The sequence below is a fragment of the Myotis daubentonii genome, chromosome 2, assembly GCF_963259705.1.
Source record: "Myotis daubentonii chromosome 2, mMyoDau2.1, whole genome shotgun sequence".
Lineage (NCBI taxonomy): Eukaryota > Metazoa > Chordata > Mammalia > Chiroptera > Vespertilionidae > Myotis > Myotis daubentonii.
In genome coordinates this window covers 4,685,132-4,708,145 of record NC_081841.1, presented here as the reverse complement: position 1 = coordinate 4,708,145, position 23,014 = coordinate 4,685,132, and the positions used below count along the sequence as shown (strand labels likewise).

The 23,014-nt window shown below is 47.8% G+C and overlaps 1 protein-coding gene across 1 annotated transcript; it reads right to left on the bottom strand.

Moving 5' to 3' along the window:
• Nucleotides 1–1,711: 1,711 nt before the first annotated feature.
• DESI1 (desumoylating isopeptidase 1) lies at nucleotides 1,712–23,011 on the bottom strand. Its single transcript, XM_059680836.1, has 6 exons — nucleotides 22,772–23,011; nucleotides 10,501–10,522; nucleotides 9,304–9,373; nucleotides 6,458–6,567; nucleotides 5,708–5,830; nucleotides 1,712–4,141 (listed from the first exon to the last, which is right to left on the bottom strand). Exons 1-6 carry the CDS (start codon nucleotides 22,857–22,859, stop codon nucleotides 4,048–4,050), a joined length of 507 nt encoding a protein of 168 aa, XP_059536819.1. The 5' UTR covers nucleotides 22,860–23,011; the 3' UTR covers nucleotides 1,712–4,047.
• Nucleotides 23,012–23,014: the final 3 nt, after the last annotated feature.

Sequence of the window (23,014 nt, the reverse complement as noted above, 5' to 3'; positions counted from 1 at the left end):
CAGACCTAGGTACTGACGTCAGAGTTGAAGTTGCTTTCCCGGGTCACACAGAACAGTCAGGACTCACATTCAGTTCCATTCCCCCAAAGCCCAGGCTTTTCCTGGGCCCCTTGGTGGAAGGCCAAGTGTCAACATGTTGCCGAATGAATACAGGGGTGTTGCCCCTCTTTTCTCTGTCTGGAGTGTGACCTGAAGGTGGGCAGTCCCAGCCCAAGGGGGCAGCCCAGGTGTAGTGGGGGTACAGTCAGACTGACAGTTCCTGGGGCTGCCTCTCCCCAGGCGACCTTGAGCAGGTCCCTCCCTCTCTCTGGTCCCGTTCTTTGTCTATAAATGGGACCACCACTGCAGCCTCTCTGGGTGCAGGGGAGGAGATGTGCTAAAAGGGGAGCAGGGTAGAGCTATTGCTGGTTTTAATTCCATCTTGGTTTGGAGCAGTGGGTGGTTGGTCAGACTGTGGGTGTTAGATTTTTTTCCTTCATTTTCCAAAATGCCTGCAGAGCTTATTGTTTTCACAATAAACAAGGGTGTTACATTTAAACCAGCTGCAGTGCGCATGCTTATAGGTGTTTTGTGGAGGGGGTGGAGGCTGTTGCTGGGTTGGCACAGGCCCCCTTGGGGCTCCTTCAGTCAAAGCCAGTGGGGACATAGATGGCTGGGCCCCAGCACTGCCCCGCCTGAGGGTGGGACGCAGGACAGCAGTCTCCTGACACCTGGGTTAGTGATTTCTGTGGCTTAGACCTGAGCCCCAGGACTGAGACCTTGGGCAAGTCACTCCTCACCTCTCATGCCAGGGATGGCGAGAGGAGTCCCACAAGGAGGGGCCTTGGAGACTATTTGATGCAGTTTTCATTCTACAGAATGAACTGAGGCCCAGTGAAAGGAAGGCCTGATCAAGGTATCTGAGGCAGAGGTTCAATCCGGGCGTCTAAATCCAGGTCCAGGGTTTTTTATGACCTGCCCCTCCCCCTCAGTGTGGGCCTATGGGGACTGACTCACTCCGTGTCGGCAGCTCTCTGTCAGGCATGTGCTGGGTGCTGGGCACTCAGATGACCACAGCCAGGCCCTGCCCCAGCTGGCAGGAGTGTTTGGGAGGCACCCGCAGGAGGGAAGGGGCAGCTGTGCGTGGAGGCGGCAAAGGCTTTGCAGAGAAGTGCTAAAGCTGGGCCTTTAGCACCTGGTGAGGGGCTGCTCTGAGGATAGGTGGGGAGGGGAGAATTCAGGTCCAGCAAATGGTAAATTAAGGGCAGAGGTGGAAACCGCCTGCAGTGATAGGAACTACTCTTGCAGGAAGGTGTGGGATTGGAGAGGTCCGAGGATAAATTCGAGAAGCATCTTGATAAATGTGTTGCCCTGTGGACTCTTTGGGGGCCACGAAAGGGTAGAGGTGTGTGGGGAGCAGGGCAGTCTTGTGACCTGCGGTATCCAGGTCAGCCGAGTTTGGTTGTGGGGTGCACAGCGCCACCTGGTGCCCATCTCTCTCACTGCAGTGTAACCTTACCTGGCTTTCAGCAGGGTTCTTCCTCCATCTTTGTAAATCAGTGGTGAAAGTCATACACTCGTTCCTGCTTTCACCACTTCTTATCTGTAAGGCTTACAACCAAGCAAAGGTGGCACATCCAGACTCAGCAAAGTCAAGCTCAGAGGGAGACAGACAAAAAAGCCAGGGCTTCCTGTTGGACGCTCACCCGGACCGTCACACCTGACACAAACGCAGCAGGCAGAGCGAGTTTATTGCATTAGAAAAAACATCAAAGAAAACCAGCAAACACCGCCGTACTAAACACAGTTATTAGTCTGACTTCAAGGGCAAAAAAGAATTTCAAAGGTACAAGCTTTATTTCTGGGAGGGGTGCCGGTCTCATCCCACCTTCTTCCGTCCCTTTAAACCAGCGGACTGCTATGCAGGTGTCCCCTGTGCACCACAATCACACACGTGGCTCACTTGTCACTCTGGTCACCCCTGCACGCCCGCGTGGACCTAGCTGGGCACAACGGACACGCTGCTGACGTGCTGGGAGACAGAATGTGAGGAGTCCGAGTCTGAGCCTGGGCTTCCGAAGTGAGCGCCGGTAGGACTTGGGTCGGGGAGGGAGAGCTTGCTTTCCTGCAGGGCTCTGAGATGATGGCTTACTGATCCCTCTGTCTCTCCCTAGGGCACAGGCATTGGCACAAATGGCTGCTAGGCATGAAGGGGACTTTCAATGGACCAAGTGACTCAAAGTCTCTTAGGGGAGCCATTTTTCAGTACAGCCCTGGGTCTGCAGGTGACTGTGGGAGGAGAAACCAGTTGCGCCTGGAGATGGGGAGAGAGAAGAGGAGCTGTGATGCCCAGCACCCTCTGGCTGGAGCTCTGTGGAGAGGTTGGAGGAAGAGCCTGGTAGAGAGGGAGGGCTGGGCCAGGCAGCTGGGAAAGGAGACACCAGGCGGGAAGGAGCCAACGTGCTGCCTTCCTGGGAGAAAGCCATGCCCCGTGGTCCATTCTCCAGTCGGTGAACATTAAGTAAGGGCCCCTGCCAGTCTCTGCTCTAGTGGATCACTGCCACACATTCTGGCAAATCAGTGGGTCTTGAGAAGAATTAAACACTCATTCGTTTGGCCTCCCATCGTAAAAGTTCCAAAATGTCACTTGACATCACAGCTGGCCAGGTCACAGGCAAACACTAAGGCAGACTAACATCCTTTCCTTGAGCTGAGACCTTGATGCCAACTGCTCTGCGGATGGCACAGACAGGAGAGGGGCCAGAGGGGAGCAGCAGCTTTTTGGAAAAGAAAGGCACCTGCTGCAGGCCAAACCCCAGGAAAGACAACGTAATTCAAGTCTAAGAAGTCGCAGGAGGAGGGGCCAGAGGGGCAATGCCGGAGCTGGGCCTCAGGTCCCTGGCAGCCGAGTCCTCCCTCCACCCTCACTTCCCCAAAAGCTAACTTAAGGGGAGGCGCAGTGAAGAAAGGGAATCTGAAAGCTTCTCTGGATAAGAAACTTCCAGATTGTTCCCTGCCTATGTCTCAGCAGCAGCTCATAAGGAAAATGGCCATGCACCCCTTACCATGCTTCCTTAAAGTCAAAATGACGATGGAAACAACATGTGTCTTCACAACACATTTAGGATAATGCACAAATTCCCATCAGAAACAACTCTAAATTTCTTGCCACCTTGACTCTGCATTATTATTCTTTCTACATTTCCTGGAGCTGGGAATCATTCCTCTTGGTCCCAGCTGAATACTGCACATTGGTCTGGGTGGGGAGGCGACTGTAATAAGGTTATTACATGTGACTTGCAGACAGGGGGCCTGGGTCTCTGCCGCTCCAGCCGGACCCTCGTTAATTACAACAGGTCAGCTATGCTGAGGAAGGCAGGTTCTCCAAAATTGATGTCTGAGGATTGGCCATCAGTCTAGGGAGGAAGGAGGAATGGCTTTATCCTGTTTTCTCTGCCTGACACTTCTGTTGCTCTCCCTCGATCCCGAGGCTTTTGGCGGCTCCAGCTCGGGCCTCATGGCCTGCTTGGGGTAGAGGAGGGAAGGTGACACAGCTGTGGCTAAAGAGTTCACTTAGGTTGGGTGAGTCATCCTGAAACTGGTTCCACGTGCACCAACTCCTTTGGTTCGTGTAACACTAGTGAGGAACTGCTTCCAGGTCATGGCTGTTGTAAAACCTGGATCCCCACAGGAGGTGGCAACCTGGGTAGAGCATGGGTGTTTTCTGGAAAGAGGTTCTAGGTTGGGGCTCCCCCAAACTGTACTTCCTGCTTAAACAAACCCCCTCCTTTCCTCGAGTGTGGAGGACGCTTAGGAAGCAGCGTCAAGTGAACGCACAGACAAGACAGCCTTAATAAATTAGTATAATACTTTCAAAGGGATGGCATTTTGTTCTGTTCTTAGCAGCATTGTCCTACATGCAGCCTGATGATCTCCTTCCCTGGGAAATTTAAAAAGCTGTCCCCTGGTTGTTAGCTCTGATGTAAAATTATAAAATAGAAATCTGGTCGGGTTTGTTTTGTTTAAAAAGGAAAGCCCTGGGAGGCAGGGCGGTCCCATGCAGTCCTGTTAGCTCTGACCGTTGGGTCGGCCCATGGTGCTCCCTCCAGGAGGCTGGATCTGGATGGAGTCCAGGAGGGGCCGCAGGGCCTGTCCGAAGGGGCTGTGGAGAAAGTAGACACAGGCGCTCAGGTGGGTTCAGGGACCGCCAGCACGCCCAGCTCCCCACAGGTGCAGCGTCACCACCACATGGGAAGGACACTCTTACCTTATCTCTTCTTCCCACCTGCCTCCCGCCTGGCTTTTCATGGGAAGGGTCTCTAACCAGCCTGCTCTGCATTTTGACACCTGGGGTCCCCTCCCCAGTAGATGCTACCATCTCACTACCTTTGCCTCTAGGTCCTGGTTAGTTCTATGGCTTGAACAGGCTGACCACATACAGGGAACTAGAGTTTCTTGTACTTTCTGTACTTGTATCTTTAATTTTCACGGTACAAGAAGATAAAATAAAGTTTAATGAGGAAGCTGAGGAGGAAAAAAAGACATGAAAAAGGTAAAGTCAGGAGATTCTGTTAGGGACACAGGAAGAATCAGGAAACGCAACAAATGCAGGTTGCCAGGTGTTAATGCCACTTTGTAAAGGGCTCCCCATTTGTTCTCAGAGGAGCTTGGCTGGAACTGCAAACACCAGATGTCAGAGACTGTCCAAGATTACTCAACCTTAAAACAGGTTGTCCACAACACATCTCAGTTACTGGGGTTGTTTTCCTTCAGTGGATACTACCATTTTGGAAAATTGTCCCCAAATTCAAAGGGAATGAAGTATTCCAAACAGAAACAGATGAAACTGAAAAACAGTAACCTTAGTTCAGTCTCCACCCATCAAACAATAACAGCAAGAACATTCCAGCTACTAAAGCTTGCTCAGGGCCCCATAACCTAGATCCTTAGTAAGGCGGCGTGGTTGAACACACCCGCCAAGGAAGGCAGGGCCAGGGCTGGGCCAGAGCAGCCTTGTGTTCGATGCAGTTTTTCCTGAGGGGTTCCTACCCAGGTGTGAAAACAGTCCCCTTGCCGAGCCTGCTCAACCTGCTGGGATCCCTGTCGGACAGGGCCCCAGTTCAGGAGAAACTGAGTCAGTCAACAAATGGACATGGCCCTGGAGTGGGCAGAGGCTGCCTGAACGCAGTCAATAGCAAAGGAATGGAGGGGTGTGATGGCTTTGGGTGGGTGGGTGTCCTTTTAGGGACAGTGCCTGGGTGATGGCCCATAAGGTACGAGGGCAAGTAGGAAGTTGTCTTTGAGGGCGTCAAAGAGCTCATGGTGCAGAGGAAGAAAGACTAACAACAAGCCGCCCTCGGAATTCTCTGACCTACTCTCTGCTTCTCCATCTAAAACTGCATTATAAGCGGGCACTCCTGGGGAGTGGCATGCTTCGTGTGCAATGGGAAAGACAGATGCCAGATTCTGTACAAGTGGGTTTCTAAGTTCTGCGATTGCACTCAGACCAGGGGAGATGGCCCAACTCCAAGTCAGGTGAAGGTAATACAAGGGTGCATCTGTGAGTAGAGAAAACGGTGGCCTTCCGTGTTCGAAGCTGCCATCATGACAGGGCCCACCAGGCTTGGGAAGATTCTGCCGAGACCAGGAGAGGGCAGACCTGGGCGGAGGAGTGGCACTGGCCGGGAATGGGGACTTACAAGGCAGGGCAGAGGCAGAGGGCACTTACGTGGAGAGAACTTCAGAGGGAAGGTCAGTGATGTAGGAAGGGATCTTCCTCCCGGTCAGGAACTGTGCCACTTCATTGCTGAAGGTGTTACAGTTGTGTTCAAAGAGGTTATAGGCCTCACCTCTGCACATTGTGAGAAAGGAGCACAGGCATGAGTGAGCAGCCAGCAAGCGAGTGTATGAAATGCTCAACCAGGTAATGGAATGGGGAGCACAGCTGAATTTGAGGGCTGCTTGGTTTGCCTCACTGGACCATTGGAAACAGATTTTGAAGGGAAGGATGAGATATAAACATGAGGCTCCTCAACAATTTCAGGACAATCTTTACTTTCACAAAAGCAGAGCTCTAGGATTGGAGTTTAACAGTTATTGAATCGACAAAAGCTTCTTTAAGAGAAAATCTGCTCGAGTTTGTATTCTATCCCAACCCCTCTACAAACCTTGGTTTTGATTTTCAGCACAAAATACTTGGCCAGTGTAAGCCGAGGACAGGATTTGCTGAATAGCAGCAGCTGATTTTAATCAGGAAGAATCACTAGCCCGTCCTTCCTCCAAGTCTCAGAAGGCCTGCTGGGTGGAACGCGGCCTTGGAGCGACGCTGCGCTCTTCTGCCTCCTCTGCATGTCTATTCAGCAAATGCTGGGCCAGGCCCGGTGCTGAGGACTCTGGGGATGGGACTGGTGGCTGCCCTCTGGGGGTGATAATCTAGTGGGGAGACAGACACACTAACCACCACCCTGTCTCCACTCACCGGAACTGAGACTCCCCCAGGGAGGACAGGTACTCCAGAAAGATTTCTTCTGTGACTTCTGTGCTCCCCACATCAACCACAGAGTCTGGGGGCCCAAGCAATGTCCCTCCCTAAAAGAGCCAACCCAAAGAGAGTCATTAAATTACCATTTCCATTGAACTTTTTAATGTGCCTTTCCATGGACGACCACAACTGCTCTGTTCTGACAACTTTAACTCTCAGAGCACCTAGGGCAGATGAAGAATGTTACTTCCTATGTGCACCGGGGCTCCAATGGCTTAGAGCCTCCTGGAGACTTGCCATTGCCAGTGCTAGAAAGATGGCTAAGAAATTGGGCTTCTAGTTTCTGGTGGGGGCCTGGGAAGCCGAGTCTCATGCAGGTCAGACTCCTGATGCTGTCCACTCCTTCAGCTGATAAAAAGACAGGAACCCAGAATCTGAATCTCCCTTCGTCCCCAAACTGCCTGACCATGAGGGCAGAACAGGACAATTAGAAATGGCTCCCACGTGACAGGCCACCTTCCTATGCCCATGTCCAAAAGGTAAGCAGCCAGGGTTTCTAGTGACACACTTGATGTCCCTTGAACACAAGGAAAATGTGAAGGACTGTGAGCAATCTGACAGGCTGGCAAATATTTCCAAATTCAGTTCTTTTATGATCAGTGAGGATAATCCAATGATGCTAATAGGGTTCCCCAGGCAAGGGAGTTAATGGCCCCTGAAAGGCTTACAGAAAACCCTCCGCCATGGGCTAACAGACCACCACAGTAGACCAAGGGCAAAACTGGGGCCCAATGGGAAAACCAGCCACGGGGAAGCAACAGGATCACTGGGGGCGAGGGAGGGACAGCGCTGGGAATGAGCTGGGAAAAAGGTAGCGGGCTCCAAAGCAAAGCTCCCTGCAAAGACAATGAATTTTTTTTTTTAAAATATATTTTATTGATTTTTTACAGAAAGGAAGGGAGAGAGTTAGAAACATCGATGAGAGAGAAACATCGATCAGCTGCCTCCCGCACATCTCCCACTGGGGATGTGCCCACAACCAAGGTACATGCCCTTGACCGGGATCGAACCTGGGACCTTTCAGTCTGCAGGCCGACGCTCTATCCACTGAGCCAAACTGGTTTCGGCAAGACCATGAATTTATACAACAGCTAGTGAGCACCTACTATGTGCCTGACATTGTTCCAGGCACTGGAGAGGGCACGGTGAGCAGGATAATCATGGTAGCCAGAGAAAAATGACCTCAGAGTTATAAGAAACTAAAAGGTCACTATTGGACTCCCCCTCCCCCCTTATTCACTCACATAACAAATATGTACTGAGAACTCACTATGTGACGGGCCTTATGCTAGGCACTGGGTATGATGTAACAAAACAGAGGAGTTTCTTGCCCTCAGGGAGCTTATAGCCTAGTGGGGAAGGCAGACAAAAAACCCATAAACCAATGTATTATTATGAGTTGCAATAAGGGTCTTGCTGGAAAATTACAGAATGCCGTCAGTACATATGGCAGGGGACCATCCCAGTCTGAAGGGTCAGGAAGATTTGAGGGTCAGGGACACTGAGCTCAAATCTGAAGGATGGAGAAGCATAACAAGGTGAGAGATCGGGGAGTGGGCTGAAGGCAGTGGAGAGGTTTGAAGGTGTGTTCCAGGAGTAAGGAGAGGGGTTGGGCAAGGGCATGACTTGAAAAGAGGCCACCCCGATAGGCAGCCTGAGACCAGTTAGGGCCCTGGAGGTCACGCCGAGCTTTCTGGTTTTTTTTTTTTTTTAAAATATATTTTATTGATTTTAGAGAGGGAAGGAGAGGGGGAGAGAGAAACATCAATGATGAGAGAGAATCATTGATTGGCTGCCTCCTGCACGCTCCCCACTGGGGATTGAGCCCGCAACCCAGGCATGTGCCCTTGGCTGGAATCGAATCTGGGACCCCTCAGTCCGCAGGCCGACGCTCTATCCACTGAGCCAAACCAGCCAGGGCGAGCTTTCTGGTTTTTATTCCAAGAATAATGGGTAGAGTTTTGTGGCAGGGGGATGCCACAATCAGATTTTCTCTCCGTGGGGAGAACTGACTGATGGAGAAAAGAGCAGATGCATGGATGTAGTCCAGGCTGGATGTGAGTGTGGCCTGGATTAGGTGAGAGCCCTGGAGAAAAGGGGATAGGTGAGGAGAGAAAGGCTGATTCAAGACACATTTACAAGGTAGAACTGACTGGGCCTAATGAAGGATTTGTTATAGGTGAGGGACCAGTGAGAAGAAACCAAGAATGACTTCCCATTTATGAGTATCAAAATGAATGGCTATGTGGTTTGAGCACCTCCTGGGACAACCCTGGCTAGTTCAGACAGAATTTTTTTGGAAAACGGCATGGGCTTTAGAGTCACAGGGCTGTTTAAGTACTGCTGCCACGTACTGGCCATGTCACTTTGGGCCACTCACTTTACCTCTCAGAGCCCGTGGATTCGGCTTCACATTGGCTGAGTTCATGCTGTGAGCCGGGCACGGAGCTGGTCACGGGATAGGAAAGTGAGGCACAGTCTTGGCTCCCCAAGAGCTTACATGGTTCCTGTGGAACCCCAGGAACAGCTCATTTCACCATAACATGCTCAGTGTGACACAGAGGGACCCAAAAGTGCCATGGGAGCAGAGAGCACAGCAACTGGCTGGAGGGCCTGGGGAGGGTTCTCTTGAGCTGAGCCTTCAGGCAGTTGCGAGGAGCTATGCCACAGGCCTACATGCACTGGGCCAGGACGAGAACACAGAGAGTAGCAGCCGAGTTCCTGGTCTCTGGGAATCCCCAGGAACCTGAGACTGCAGGACAGGGCTGGGGAGGGTCACTCACCGGGGGACAGCTGGAGATCCCACCGCTGCCAAAGAAGAACTCATCCTTGTGTACAACTATGGAGGTGTGCCTGCAACGCAGAGAGGAGACAGAATAAGCCAGAAAGCTTAAAACCATCTGAGAAAAAGCAATCACCACACTGCACTGAGAATCATTTCTGCCCACGGATAGGACTGTGGTCAACAGCCTTTCAAAACCAACTAAACAAAGGCAAGATAAGCACCACAGGTGAGGGTTTCCCAACTCTGGCACTATTGACATTTGGGGCTGGACAGCTCTTGACTGGGGGCTGGCCTGTGTAGTGCAGGATGTGTAGCAGCATCCTGGCCTCCACCCACTGGATGCCAGCAGCATCCCCTCCCCTCAGTTGTGACAACCAAACATGTCTCCAGACATTACCAAATGTCTCAGAATTGACCCCAGCTGAGAACCATGTAAGCAGAGGGGAGTACCTAGAGATTCACCTTGGTATTAACAAATCAATTACTGAAATAAAGACTGCAGACCAAGGTGCAGACTGGGCTTTTTAAACTAACAGGAGCAGTGCACCTGGACCATGCTGATGGAAGGACCAGATGGTGTGAAGGGTGGACCTATTTCAGGTGAAGAGGTTCATATTACTTGGTTTGAGTCAAACAAAGCAAAGGGCCATTCTATCAATCCAATGTCAGGAGGGTCTAGGAGTCAAGACTGAATACTGACCTATGGCTTCCTCATGAGTGGAGCTGAGAGCTCAGCCACCGTCTCGTTGTCTGACAGGGATGGGTCCAGCAGTGAGAGATCAAAGTAGGTGTGATTTAAGACAGACTTGTGGGGCCTTCAGACTTCTGTAGTTAGAAACCTTGGTGAGGGGCGGGCAGGACATCTCTCTGCCTTTCTTTAGGGCAGGGTTTCTCAATCTCAGCACCACTGCCAGTTGTGGCTGAGTAATTCTTTGTGTGGGCTGTCCTGTGCACTGTAGGATGTGACAGGAGCATCCCTGGCCTCCACCCACCCACCCAAAATGTCTCTGGAAACTGCCCAATGTCCCGGGGGGGAGGGGACAAAAGAATCCCTGGCTGAGAACCACCGCGTTACAACTTGAAGATTTATGACGCAGAGCTGGGATTTAAGCTGGAACCACAGACTGGAACCTGAAGTGCACAGGTTCAGCTTTCTTTTGTAAACCAGTCAACGTAAGGATCCCACCCAACTTACCAGATGCCTTCCAGTTGTTTCCCTGTGGAGAAAAGAAGAGATTTAGCCACTGGGGACTAGACTACATGGCCTCCCAGCTGAGTAAATCCAGATCATCACTCAAACCCAGGGAAACCCACTATCCACCTCTGCAGGGACTTTCTAGGAATGCAGTTCTCCTCCAATAAGGTCCTTAGGTCCTGACACAGGTATATCATGTTAAGTTGAAAAGTGACCAGAATCCATCAGAATGCAAGATAAAAACCCTGGTATAGATGTACTCCAATTGTATATCTGCTTTTCTTCCCCCTTTGGGGTCAATTCAACTTTCAACTTTGCCTTTTTAACTAGTCATATTGAGCCTATAGCAAAACAATAGTATAGAAAAGCTATTACCCACTTCTTCACTGAGATAAAATCCTTCAGAAATGAAAGAGCAAAACTGCAGATGCCATCCACTTAAACAGTCACTGTAAATGTAGTCTGCATCTCTAGATGCCAGAAATGATGTCAGGTCCCACACGCAACTATGAACAGATCACTGTCCTGCCTTTAAGGATCCCAAAGTCAAATGGAAAGAGAGACACATAATTACAACAGGTTGACAGGCTTTATAATGTGGTAAAAATAAGGTGCTACCGATAATAAAGCTAAAGAACGAGCTTTGTAAGCTGCAACTCAACCAGCGAGCGGGGGGCAGGATGGATGCTTCTGCCACAGGAGCAGCAGCATGTGCAAACACACGGCTGTCAGAAAGCCTGAGGTCTGGCAGGGCAGAGTGACGGTGATAAGAGGACAAGTGGCCAGCAAGGGCGTAGGCAAAGGAGGGTAAGCCTGGACTGAGGGCCGTCCTGAACGGTGGGCTGGGCTGGTGGGGGCGCTGACGGTGGTCAGGCAGCACAGTGCCTTAATCAGACCCACGTTTTGAAAAGACAACTCTAGGTAGAGAAGATGAATGGGATGGAAGAGCGTGGAGAGAGCAGACTCGAGTGAGGAAGTCTTTGCCAGAGTCCATGGGAGATACCATACAACAGTGCTAAGGATGAGAAGGCAGGGCAGTGACAGATGTGAGAACATTATCAACACCACTTGCCTTTGGTTATAATTTCACATTAACTGTTTACTGATTGCTAACTGTTACTTTCCATGCTTGCCCTGTGACTTTCTACAGGGTGAAACTCCAAGCATTGTGTGGAAAGAGAGGTGATATGCTTATGTTTCTCCCTTTGTGCAACATACACAATTATGGAATTTACCTAGGAAATAAATGGAATATATTGATTGTCCCTTTAAGAAAATGTTTTAAATGGGTAAGAAACCATGGCCCCTCAGGATAACTAACATACTGATGGCTCAGTGTAGTGTCATCAGAGGAGGTTCAGAGTACAATAGGTTCAGATCCGAGCTTTTCCTCTTGCTAGTCATGGATCTTAGCCAAGTTTACTCAAACTCTCAGAGCTGTTGTGGTCAAGAATAATAATGTATAAAAGCATCACAGTGTGTGGTACATAGAGGTTTGATAAACGGAGACCATTATTAGGCATAATGCCCTCCTCGGGGAAAAGGGGGAAAACCTCCAAAAGAAAAATGAAATTTGACTTCAGGATTGGTGGGTAAGATCTAAGAACAGATTTCACCAGCAAATTATATGAAATGCTCTACTTTACACATAACATTTCATTCTTTGCTGTTAGTGTTGCAAGGCTAAATGAAATAGGAAGGAAAACAGGGGCCAGTCTGCTCTCCACTTAGAGATCTGCTGTTTTGGTGACACAATCACAAATGGCAGAGGGGTTCTGGCCTGGCGATTCTGGGGTAGCCCCTAGAGCAGTGATGGCGAACCTCTGACACGCGAACTCATTTTTTTGGTTGATTTTTCTTTGTTAAATGGCATTTAAATATATAAAATAAATATCAAAAATATAAGTCTTTGTTTTACTATGGTTGCAAAGATCAAAAAATTTCTATATGTGACACGGCACCAGAGTTAAGTTAGGGTTTTTCAAAATGCTGAAACGCCGAGCTCAAAAGGTTCGCCATCACTGCCCTAGAGACTGTGGGGCAGGCTCTGCCTTTTCCAAATTGAGCTAAAATCCCAGAGGTGGATCAGAAACAGATTGGATGCCAAAGTGGGGGGGAGGGGGGGGGACCCATTTAGGACAAGTATCTTCAAATCCTGGCTTACTGGGCTAAAAGATAAACTGGCTTGGATTCTTATCTATACCAGCTGACTCTAGAAGACCACTAAGTCTCCTCCTTGTTTACTATGTGTGAAATGGAGAAATGAACGTTGTGTTTTATAGAGCTGATGTGCTCTTCTGGACTGTCATTTATAATACAGCTTTTTGTCTAAATGGCAGCAATTTGCTGTTTATTTCCTTGAAGACATGTAATAATGCAGTGAATTTGGACAGATTAGGGACACTTTTTTAAAAAATCCTCAACCAAGGATATTTTTTCCATTGATTTTTAGACAGATTGAAAGGGTGGGGGGGAAGGAGAGGGAAAGAGGAAGTAGGAGGAGAGAGAAAAAGAGAGAGAGAGAAACATCAACATGAGACATAGATTGGTTGCCTCCTGCTAGAGCCCCATGGAGCCAGGGATTGAACTTGCAACCTAGGTGCTCTTGACCAGGAATGTGTCTTTTTGTCCTCAGGCCAATGCTCTAATCACTGAGAAACGGGCCTGGGCAGGACACTGCTCTTTTTTTTCCTGTTCCTGCTCTCATTTACTTCTGGAGGAACACCACACTCTTAAGAGAAAGAATAGCGCTCTCCCTCCTGGGAGCACACCCATGCCTTTCCCTTTCCTCTCTCACTCTTCCTCCCTCTCCCCCAGGCACATTACCCTTAGCTTCCTCATTCCCAAGCTCCAAGGGCCCTTCCTTTACCCCCATAACTCATTTCCTAAACCCATTTCTTCTAGGAAGTACTTCTCCTACCTCTGTAGTTTACCAAATAAATGCTCTCTTACAGAGAGAGAGAGAGAGAGAGAGAGAGAGAGAGAGAGAGAGAGAGAGAGAGAAAGAATAGTGTAGTGACTAAGAATACAGGTTCTGGTGTGGACAAGTCATGTCTGAATCCCACCAGTTCTATAAGTGAACTAATGTTTACCATGTGATTACTATATTTCAGGCACTATTCTTGGCACTAGGGATACATCATAAACAAAGGAGACAAATTTTCATGGGCCTTATGGGATGGGGAAGGGGACAGTCAATAAGTAATCTATATATATAAAAGCCTAAGTGACCATTATGATCGGACAACTGGCTGGTAGCTATGATTCGCACTGACCACCAGGGGGCAGATGCTCAATGCAGGAGCTGCCCCCTGGTGGTCAGTGCGCTCCCACAGCCAACCTCCTGTGGGTGGCCAACATCCCGCCATTCCTCCCCGGGCCGGCCCTGATTGGCCCCAATCACTGGCCAGGCCGAGGGACTCCACCAATGCACAAATTTGTGCACCGGGCCTCTAGTCTCTATATAAAAGCCTAAGTGACCAGCTGACCAGCCAACCGGCCAGTAGCTATGCTATGCACTGACCACCAGGGGGCAGATGTTCAACGCAGGAGCTCCCGAGTGACAGCAACTTTGCAGAGTACCCTCTCGCACTCCAGGACCCCTTGGGGGATGTTGGACTGCCGGTTTCAGTCCAATCTGAGGGACCCCACCAGTGCACGGATTCGTGCACCAGGCCTTTAGTAATAAATATTAATAAACAGTATCATAATATGTTAGCAATAATGAGTATATAGAAAAGTTAAGGACAGGGTAAGGGAGACTGGGAGTTTCAGGGATAGCCAGGGTGGACCTCTTGGAGAAGGGGGCACTTGAGCAAAGACCTGAAGGAGACAAGGGAAGGAGCTGTGCAGAGGGGGGGCCGGCCAGGCATACGGAGGGACCTTAAGGAGGCCAGTGTGGCTAGAGTGGAGTGGGTGGGTGAGGAGAAGAAAACTAGATGAGCAGAGGTAACAGAGGACAAATTACATAAAACCTGTAGAAGTTGAGAACTTTGCTAAGCCTGAGCTGTCCAATATAGTAGCCACGGACTACATGTGACTATTACAATGGGGCGAAAAGAGAACAAGTTCTGTTCACAGTTGTACTACCACATTTCAAGTACTCAACAGCCACATGGCTACTGGTTAGTGATAGGACAGTGCAGGTGTAGAACATTTCATCACTGCACAAGGTTCTACTGGCCAGTGCTGCTTAAACCTCAGCGTGCTATTCTGCTAAACACACACACATAATAGTGTCTATCTCATAACATTTCCAAGATTAAAGAAGACACATGAAATATGCCCATCACAGTGCCTGGCATATAACACTTGCCTAAAACAGACTAACTCATTTCTTTCACGCTTTAGAATTTGAGATTGTTATGGCTGCTCTCATAGCACTTTGGTATGGAAACTACCTATTTTTGTCTTTCTCCCCATCAGATTACAATTGTCTCAAAATAGGGCAGTTTCTTATGCATCTTTGTAATTCCGGCACCTAGCAAAGCACCTGCAAGAGAGACGCTGCACACCCACCTGTTGAGATGAGGTGTTCTGTTGTCAGCCCTGTGGGTTGACACATCCAGTGCTATTGAGGCCAAAGTTCTTAACCCCAATCTTAACTGCCCTGGCTGGTTATTCAAATGACGTTACAACCTTGGCATACTGCACTCTGAGTCTGCTACTGCCCTCTCTGATGCCCATGCTCAATGACCCAGGAAGACAGCTGGACAGACACATTAGTTCTAACCCAGCCTTACTGAAAGAATGGAGTTTTGGAGAGGGGCCTCAGAGATCACCATCAGTTATTTAATACTTAAAAACAATTCAAAAGTTGAAAGATACAAACCCTACTTTATTCTTTTGATCTTTAGTCTCTGTATCGATCACTAAATTTGCCTGTAAGCTGGACATAACACTTCCTTCTTATTCAACTACATCAAGGAACATTCAAGATCTCATCCATTCATAGAATGGTGATTGGGAGTATAAAAAAATCCTCTTATCCATTCTTTTATTTATTAATCCAACTGCCAAACATGTGGAGCCAAAAAGAACATTTAAAATTGGCTGAGTAGATTTATATATTTTCTTAATTTAAAGTGCTTCATAGTTATCCTTATTCTCACACATCTATACAAGGTAGTGTAGGGCAAATATTTATCGACATTTATTAAGGACCCATGGTTTGCCTAGCATAAAGACGAGGAAAAGCACGCTAGGATGATGTACTTGTTGGAGCAGCTCAGACAGAAACGGTAGCCACTTGGCATCCTGCTCTCAGGAGGAAGAGAATGGCCTCCTGCACAGGGTGACAGGCAATGGGAAGTGGGGCTGGACTGATCCTTAAATGGTTTTGGCTAGACTGGGGTGGGAGGAGGAGGTGGTGGTTTGAGACTGAATTAGGGCACAAGGCCATTCTGGGACGATGAAGTAGGCTCAGTGGATATCAGCACATTACAGAAAGCAGATTATTTTCCCACTAGGATTTCCTCAGCAAGCTGGAGAGCAGGTGGGTCAGATGACTGCATGTTTCCAAGCTTGTTAGCATTTCCAGGGCACTGATTTTGAGGCCTATGAATTATGCACATGAAAACAAATGGAAGACATGGATATCAGCCTTGTTTTTCATCATGAATAACAAAAAAGTGAGGTCTGCATTAGTCAGCCTTCCACTGATGGTAAGAATAAAGTGAATATATATATAAAAGTCAAGAAGAGCCCTGGCCAGTGTCTCAGTGGTTAGAGCATTAGCCCATGCACCAAAGGGTCGAGGGTTCGATTCCCAGTCAAGGGCATGTACCTGGGTTGCAGGTTCGATCCCCAACCCCGGTCAGGGAGCATGCAGGAAGACAACTGACTGATGTGTCTCTTTCACATCAACATTTCTCTCTCTCTCTCTTTCCCCCTCCCTCCCATTTTCCCTAAAAATCAATGGAAAAAATATCCTCAGGTGAGGATTAAAAAAAAAAAAGAGTCAAGAAGAAAATATTCCATCCACTTCCTCATCAATTAAGATAGATGGAGCTTGTTCAGATAGATATACATGCTAGTTGTAAGATGTGCTCAAGACCAGCAGCTGGTATACTGCTGGTGCTAAATAAATGTCTATTAAGAAGTACAACATGGATGATGGTGACGGGTTCCATGTACAAATCAAATGTAGCCCCAGTGACAAAGTGATGGTTTAAAAAAATATATATTTTTGTTGATTTCAGAGAGGAAGAGAGAGGGAGAGAGGTAGAAGCATCAATGATGAGAATCATTCATCGGCTGCCTCCTGCATGCCTCCACCATGGGGACTGAACCCGGAACTCAGGCATGTGCCCTGAACGGGAATTGAACTGTGACCCCCTGGTTCATAGCTGGATTCTGGGCAGTGTCAAAGTGTTTTTTTTAAAAATATATTTTATTGATTTTTTACAGAGAGGAAGGGAGAGAGATAGAAAGTTAGAAACATCGATGAGAGAGAAACATCGATCAGCTGCCTCCTGCACATCTCCCACTAGATGTGCCCTCAACCAAGGTACATGCCCCTGACCGGAATCGAACCTGGGACCTTTCAGTCCGCAGGCCGATGCTCTATCCACTGAGCCAAACCGGTTTTGGCAAAGTGTTTTTAACTGACAGTGTTTTCATCTGCTGGTTGGCTCAGTCATTTGCCAGATTACCAGCAATATGAAGGGGTTAACGTTAACTTAAAAAAATCAGTTTATTCTTCTCAGTCTGTATTTATTGAGCACCAAGCACTGTTAGACTCCAGAGATACAATTGAGAGTTCCTGCCCCAATGAGGCTTCCAGTCCAGTTGGGGTGGGTGTGGACATAGATGAGAAAACAAGCAATTATAAAATAGGATGATGAATGTTATTAAAGGAGAACAGAGGATGTTATCAGCATACAATAGGGACACAGCACCAAGATTTGGGGGCTGGGGTTCAGGGAAAGTTTCCTGGAGGAAGTGACATTTTAGGTGAGACCTGAGTAGAAGTTAGCCAGGCCAAGAGATGGGGGAAGTATCCCTGACAGGGGGTATAGCAGCCCTTCACCACTTGGTAGCTATTGGGAGAATGAGAAAACAGTCCCTCAGATCCTCTTCCGTAGGGCTTTATTCTCCTGTGGAACCCAGCTGAGAAAGGATCACATCAGTGTGTTCAGGTGAGGGTAGAAGGAAAAGCAGGAGCTAGATCACAAAGGGCCTTGTAAGCCACATCCATTTTCCTTTTGCCATAAAGAAATTGCATGATCACTAAATTAATTCATTAGCTGGTTATAAAAAAGTTTACACAATGAATAATAGAAATCTAAAACAAAACACAATAGATGGCATCAAAACATTAAAAAAACCCTCAGCTTCAAATAAATTCTACGTAATCTTCAAGTCTCACTCATTCCTATAATATTTATTGAGCACTAGCTCTGACTGGCCACTGGGGACACACAGAGGAATGAGACAGAGTCTGCACTCCAGGAGCTCAAGGTACTTGCTGTTCTCTCTGACACATCCAGCCCACCATGCCCTCTCCCTTCTTTCAAGGCTTATAATTGCTTCACCACTCACTCACAGATGATTTTGGCATCTAATCATAATCTCTTTTATGCTGCTGCATTCATACATGCATTATTTTTAGTGAAATGAACTCCTGGGAGGCAGAGTTCATGTCTTTCATTACTATATATATATTCCGCCCCCACATCCCTGTCTTTAAACTTGAGAATAACTTTAAGATAGGCTTGTAAGGAAAAATAAATGTGACCTCAGGATATGTAGCTGTACAAAAACAATCAACAAATATAAAGTACCTTTTACTATAATTTAAAAAATCCACACCCTCTGTATTTATCTCTATGTACTTTAGCATAGAAAAGTCAAGAAATTTAAAGAGCAGACAAGCCCTGACTGGTTTGGCTCAGTGGATAGAGCGTCGGCCTGCGGACTGAAAGGTCCCAGGTTCAATTCTAGACAAGGGCATGTACCTTGGTTGCGGGCACATCCCCAGTGTGAGGTGTGCAGGAGGCAGCTGATCGATGTTTCTAGCTCTCTATCCCTCTCCCTTCCTCTCTGTAAAAAATCAATAAAATATATATATATATTTTTAAAAGAACACTAAGGATAGTTTTGGGATCATTTTCATGGTGATTGCGGAACTGTGGAACAGGAATACCTTCATGGAAAGCATTCTAGGGGACTGGAAACTAGGAGACAGGGTATTGTCTAGTCTACATATTTCAGGAGAGAATTACATTGGGCTTTATTACAACCATGACTGTCAGAGAGCTAGATGGGGTCTTTTTATTGTTGTTAATCCTCACCGGAAAATATTTTTTTCATTGACATTTTTAGAAAGACCATGGAAGGGAGGAGGAGAAACAGAAGCATCCATGTGAGACACATCCACTGGTTGCCTCCCACAAGTGCGGGGGCTGGGGATTGAATCTGCAACAGAGGTATGTGCCCTTGACCGTAATTGAACCCAAGACCTTTCCATCAGTATGTAGACGCTCTAATCACTGAGCAAACTGGCTAGGGCTAGATGGGAGGTCTTATAATGAGGAACTGCCATAAGAATAAGAGGGCACTGCGATGAGGTCACACTAATTTAGTTTGGGAAAATTAAAGCTAAAGAGGGATGATCACAGATCGATGATTATGAATGGCATATACACATTGAGCCCAGACTTTTATCTCATTCAAATGAAATGCTTGGCCAAAGATGCCTTCACAAACATGAACAAGGTACCTACTTTGCATCAATTATAAGGGAAAACATCACACAGTAGAGGTGGTAATAATAAAGCAACTGAGAACATGAGCTCTGGAAGTCAGTGTGCCTGTGTTCATAACCCAGCTCTGCCTCAACTGAAAATTGGAGGTAATAACAGGACACATCTCACAAAATCGTGGTGAGGATTATAACACAGGCAAAGTTCTCAGAAAAGGGGTCTGGCACATGGTAAGCTTTCAATGGAAGCTGGGTATTAATATGCTCCTAGAAGTCAGGAAACAAATTGATTTTCTAGAGGTTCATATATATTTAGGAATGGGAAATCAATATATGGCTATTAATAGAACTAGAACATACCCAACTTTAAGGTTAGTGATGTCTGGATGGGATGAACCAGTAAGGCAATGCCCATTTCTCCTAAGTGTTCAAATCTAGAAAGTATTGACTGTTAGCTTTGATAACCCTTGTCTTCATTACTTTTGTAAAAGGCATAAAAACAAAATGGAAAAAAAGGTGAAAAGAGAGAGAGATCATTAAATTTGGCTACTTCTTCCTCATCGTTAAATTCCCAACTTAAAAAGTCACTACTCCCACCTGGCCGGTGGCTCAGCTGGTTAGAGCATCGTCCTGACATGCCAAGGTTGTAGGTTCGATCCCTGGTCAAGGCACATACAAGAATCAACCAGTGAGTGCATCAATAAGTGGAACAACAAATCAATGTTTCTTCCTCTCCCTCTCTCTCTCTTCCCTCCCTGACTCCAAAAAAAGGTCAATAATAAAAAAGAAAAAAAAAGTCACTACTCCCGATAACCCTTAAAGTAGGTCTCCTTATGTCTTTCTCAGCACCCAGTTTGCTTCCTGCACAGCCCAGCACTTATCACCATTTTTAATTATTTTATTTGCTTACTTATTTTTAATGTCTTCTCACTAAATAGCTCCATGATGACAGAGTATCTTTGCTGATTTTGTCATCCTTAGTTAAGTTTAACACAGAAATGGCATGTAGTAGGCACTCAATAAATACCTGCTGAATGAATTATGAAGCAATGATCTGTAAGGACCCTTTCAGCTAAAATCAATAACTATTAGGTAATAGAAAAAACAACAAACATTATAAAGGGAGAGGCTTTTATTTTTGGGTCTAGGAAATATTTAATGCCTCACTATGATCAAACTAACCAAATGGCTCTATTCCAAGAAGTTTATTTAGAATTTGACTGATGCAAACTCTTCGAAACTAGCACCCTCCCCAAGTGACTTTGTCAGTTTTGCTTTCAGATTTGCCTTACTAATCTTTTTTATTTAATCTTCACCCTTGTATATGTTTACTAATTTTTTAGAGAGAGAGAAAGCGAGAGAGAGGAAGGGAGAGGGGGGAAGGAGGAGAGGGGAGATAGAGAAGCTTTAATCAGTTGTCTCCCATACATGTACATGCCCCGACCCAGGATTGAATCTGAAACCTAGGTGTGTGCCCTAACTGGGAATCTAACCAGCGACCTTCTGGGGCATGGGACAATGCTCTAACCAACTGAGCCACCTGGCCCGAGCTGCCTTAGTAATTTTAACAATCTAACAGCCCAATGTCTGTCTAATAATGGATCAGCTACATATATTATCTGAGGAGCTTTTTATTTTATTTTTTAAAAATATGTTTTTATTGCCCAGTCAGTGTGAGCATCGACCTATGAACCAGGAGATCAGGGTTTGATTCCTAGTCAGAGCACATGCCTGGGTTGGGGGCTCGATCCCCAATAAGGGGCAAGCAAGAGGCAGCCGACCAATTATTCTTTCATCATTGATGTTTCTCTCCCTTCCTCTCTGAAATCAATAAAAGTATATTAAAAAATGTTTTTTATTGATTTTAGAGAGAGGAAGGGAGAAGGATAGAAACAACAATGCAAGAGAGAAACATCGATGGGCTGCCTCCTGACCGGCCGCTACCAGGGATCAAGCCGGGAAACCTAGGCATGTGCCCTGACCGGGAATCCAACCAGTGACCTCTCTGTGCATTGTCCCTTGCACCAGGAGGGCGCTGGTTGGTTCCGGTCAGGGCACATGCCTGGGTTGTGGGCTCCATCCCCAGTAGAAGCTGTGTCTGAGGAAATGTGTGGGAGGCGGCCAACTGATATTGCTCTTTCATCAATGTTTTTTTCTCTCTATGAAGTCAATAAAAACATTTTTTTAAAAATACAAAATTTTGGATCAAAACTCCAGAAAAGTCTTACTTGGTACTTGTGTAGTGAGGCTCTAGAATTTATGTATTTAAAACGTGGTTATTTGGAATAGATAATATATGTATGTAGTATACAATCCAAAAGGTACAAAAAAGTTATAGCCAAGTCTCCCTTTCACGTTTGCCTTCCTGCTTCAAGTTCACGTTTCCTTGTTATCACTGCTACCCGTTTCTTTTGTATTCTTCCAGATAATTATTTGCCTAAGCAAGTATATCTATATCCTTTGCTTTAAACACACAGTTGCATATTTAAAGAACTGTTCTAACTTTGGTGTTTTTTTTCAATTCCCATTTAACAAAGTATGTTGAAAATGAAGGTGTCTTTGTATTTTTCACAAGCACCAGGGTGGTTCTGAGGTGAAGCTGACTATAGGAACCACTCAATGGCCCAGGTTAAGAGGTTAAGCTAGACTCACTGTTACACATCAGAAACTCAAGGATATTGAAAAGCTGCCCTCAAAAGCGGCCTTGCTTACTTGACCTCTGCCCTCTCGTCTTATGCACATGAACTCCCGCATTCTCTAAATGTCTCCATATAATCCAGGAAAAAAATAGTCATTCAAATAGATGTTGCCAAAAGCTGTCCAATTTTCAATTCCTGGAACCCTTTCCTGCCCGGTTATCACCTGAAATCCCACACCTGACCGTCTCCACGTGACACAAGGCGTTTTGGCATTTGGGTTATAATGAAGTTTGATTTACACTGATTTTCTCGGCTGGCAGTGACGCTGTCTAATGGAGCACAACAGAGATACTCCCCTTACTCATCCCACCGGCACAACAGCGTCCAGCCCTCCCCCGGAATTGCTCTCTTACCATCCGGGCTGCAGGGGACCTGACTTCCCCTCTATGGCGGGATGGGCTACGGCTGGGTGCCTGTGCGGCTCTAGCTTTCTCTGCCCACCCGCCCGAGAGGCGGCGGGAAGAGCTTCCTTTCGGCACGGAGGGCAGGCCCTCCGAGGGCACCCGCGGATCTCCGCAGTGTCCCCTTCTCCGCGAGGGGCACCACGCGGCAGGCATCTTCACCTCCGCGCCGAGCACGGAGCTGGAGGGCTCGCCAGGCGAGGCAGGGAACCACCCGCGGCAGCGCCGGCTCGCCCCTCCTCCCGGCGCAGGGGCTCGGAAGGCATGAGGAAGGGCGTGAGTCCTCTCCATCCCTGACCCCGGGACTCAAACGGAGCGTGGGGCCCAGGGGCCCAAACCCGACCCCGCCCTTCTCGGCTCGGGCTTTTCTCCATCCCCTGGGCCCTCCGGCGCCCCCGGAGCCTCGGCCCAGGCCTCCGCACCTCCGCCGGCCGGCCCCCCTTCCCGCCCACTGCCTGCGCCCTCACCCAGCATGATGGGGCTGAGCCGCCGGGCTAGGCCCTTGGACAGGTCGTACACGTAGAGCTTCACCGGATAGAGATTCGACGGCTCCATCGGGACCCGTGGCGGCCGCGGCCACGAAGCCCCTCCGGCACCGGCAGCGGCTGGGACCTTCCCGTACCCACCGGGGTGGGGAGCGGAAGGAGCGCGGGGGCACCGAGCCCGGGCCCGGCCTGAAGGGCGGGGAAGAGGCGGTCCTGCTCTGCTCG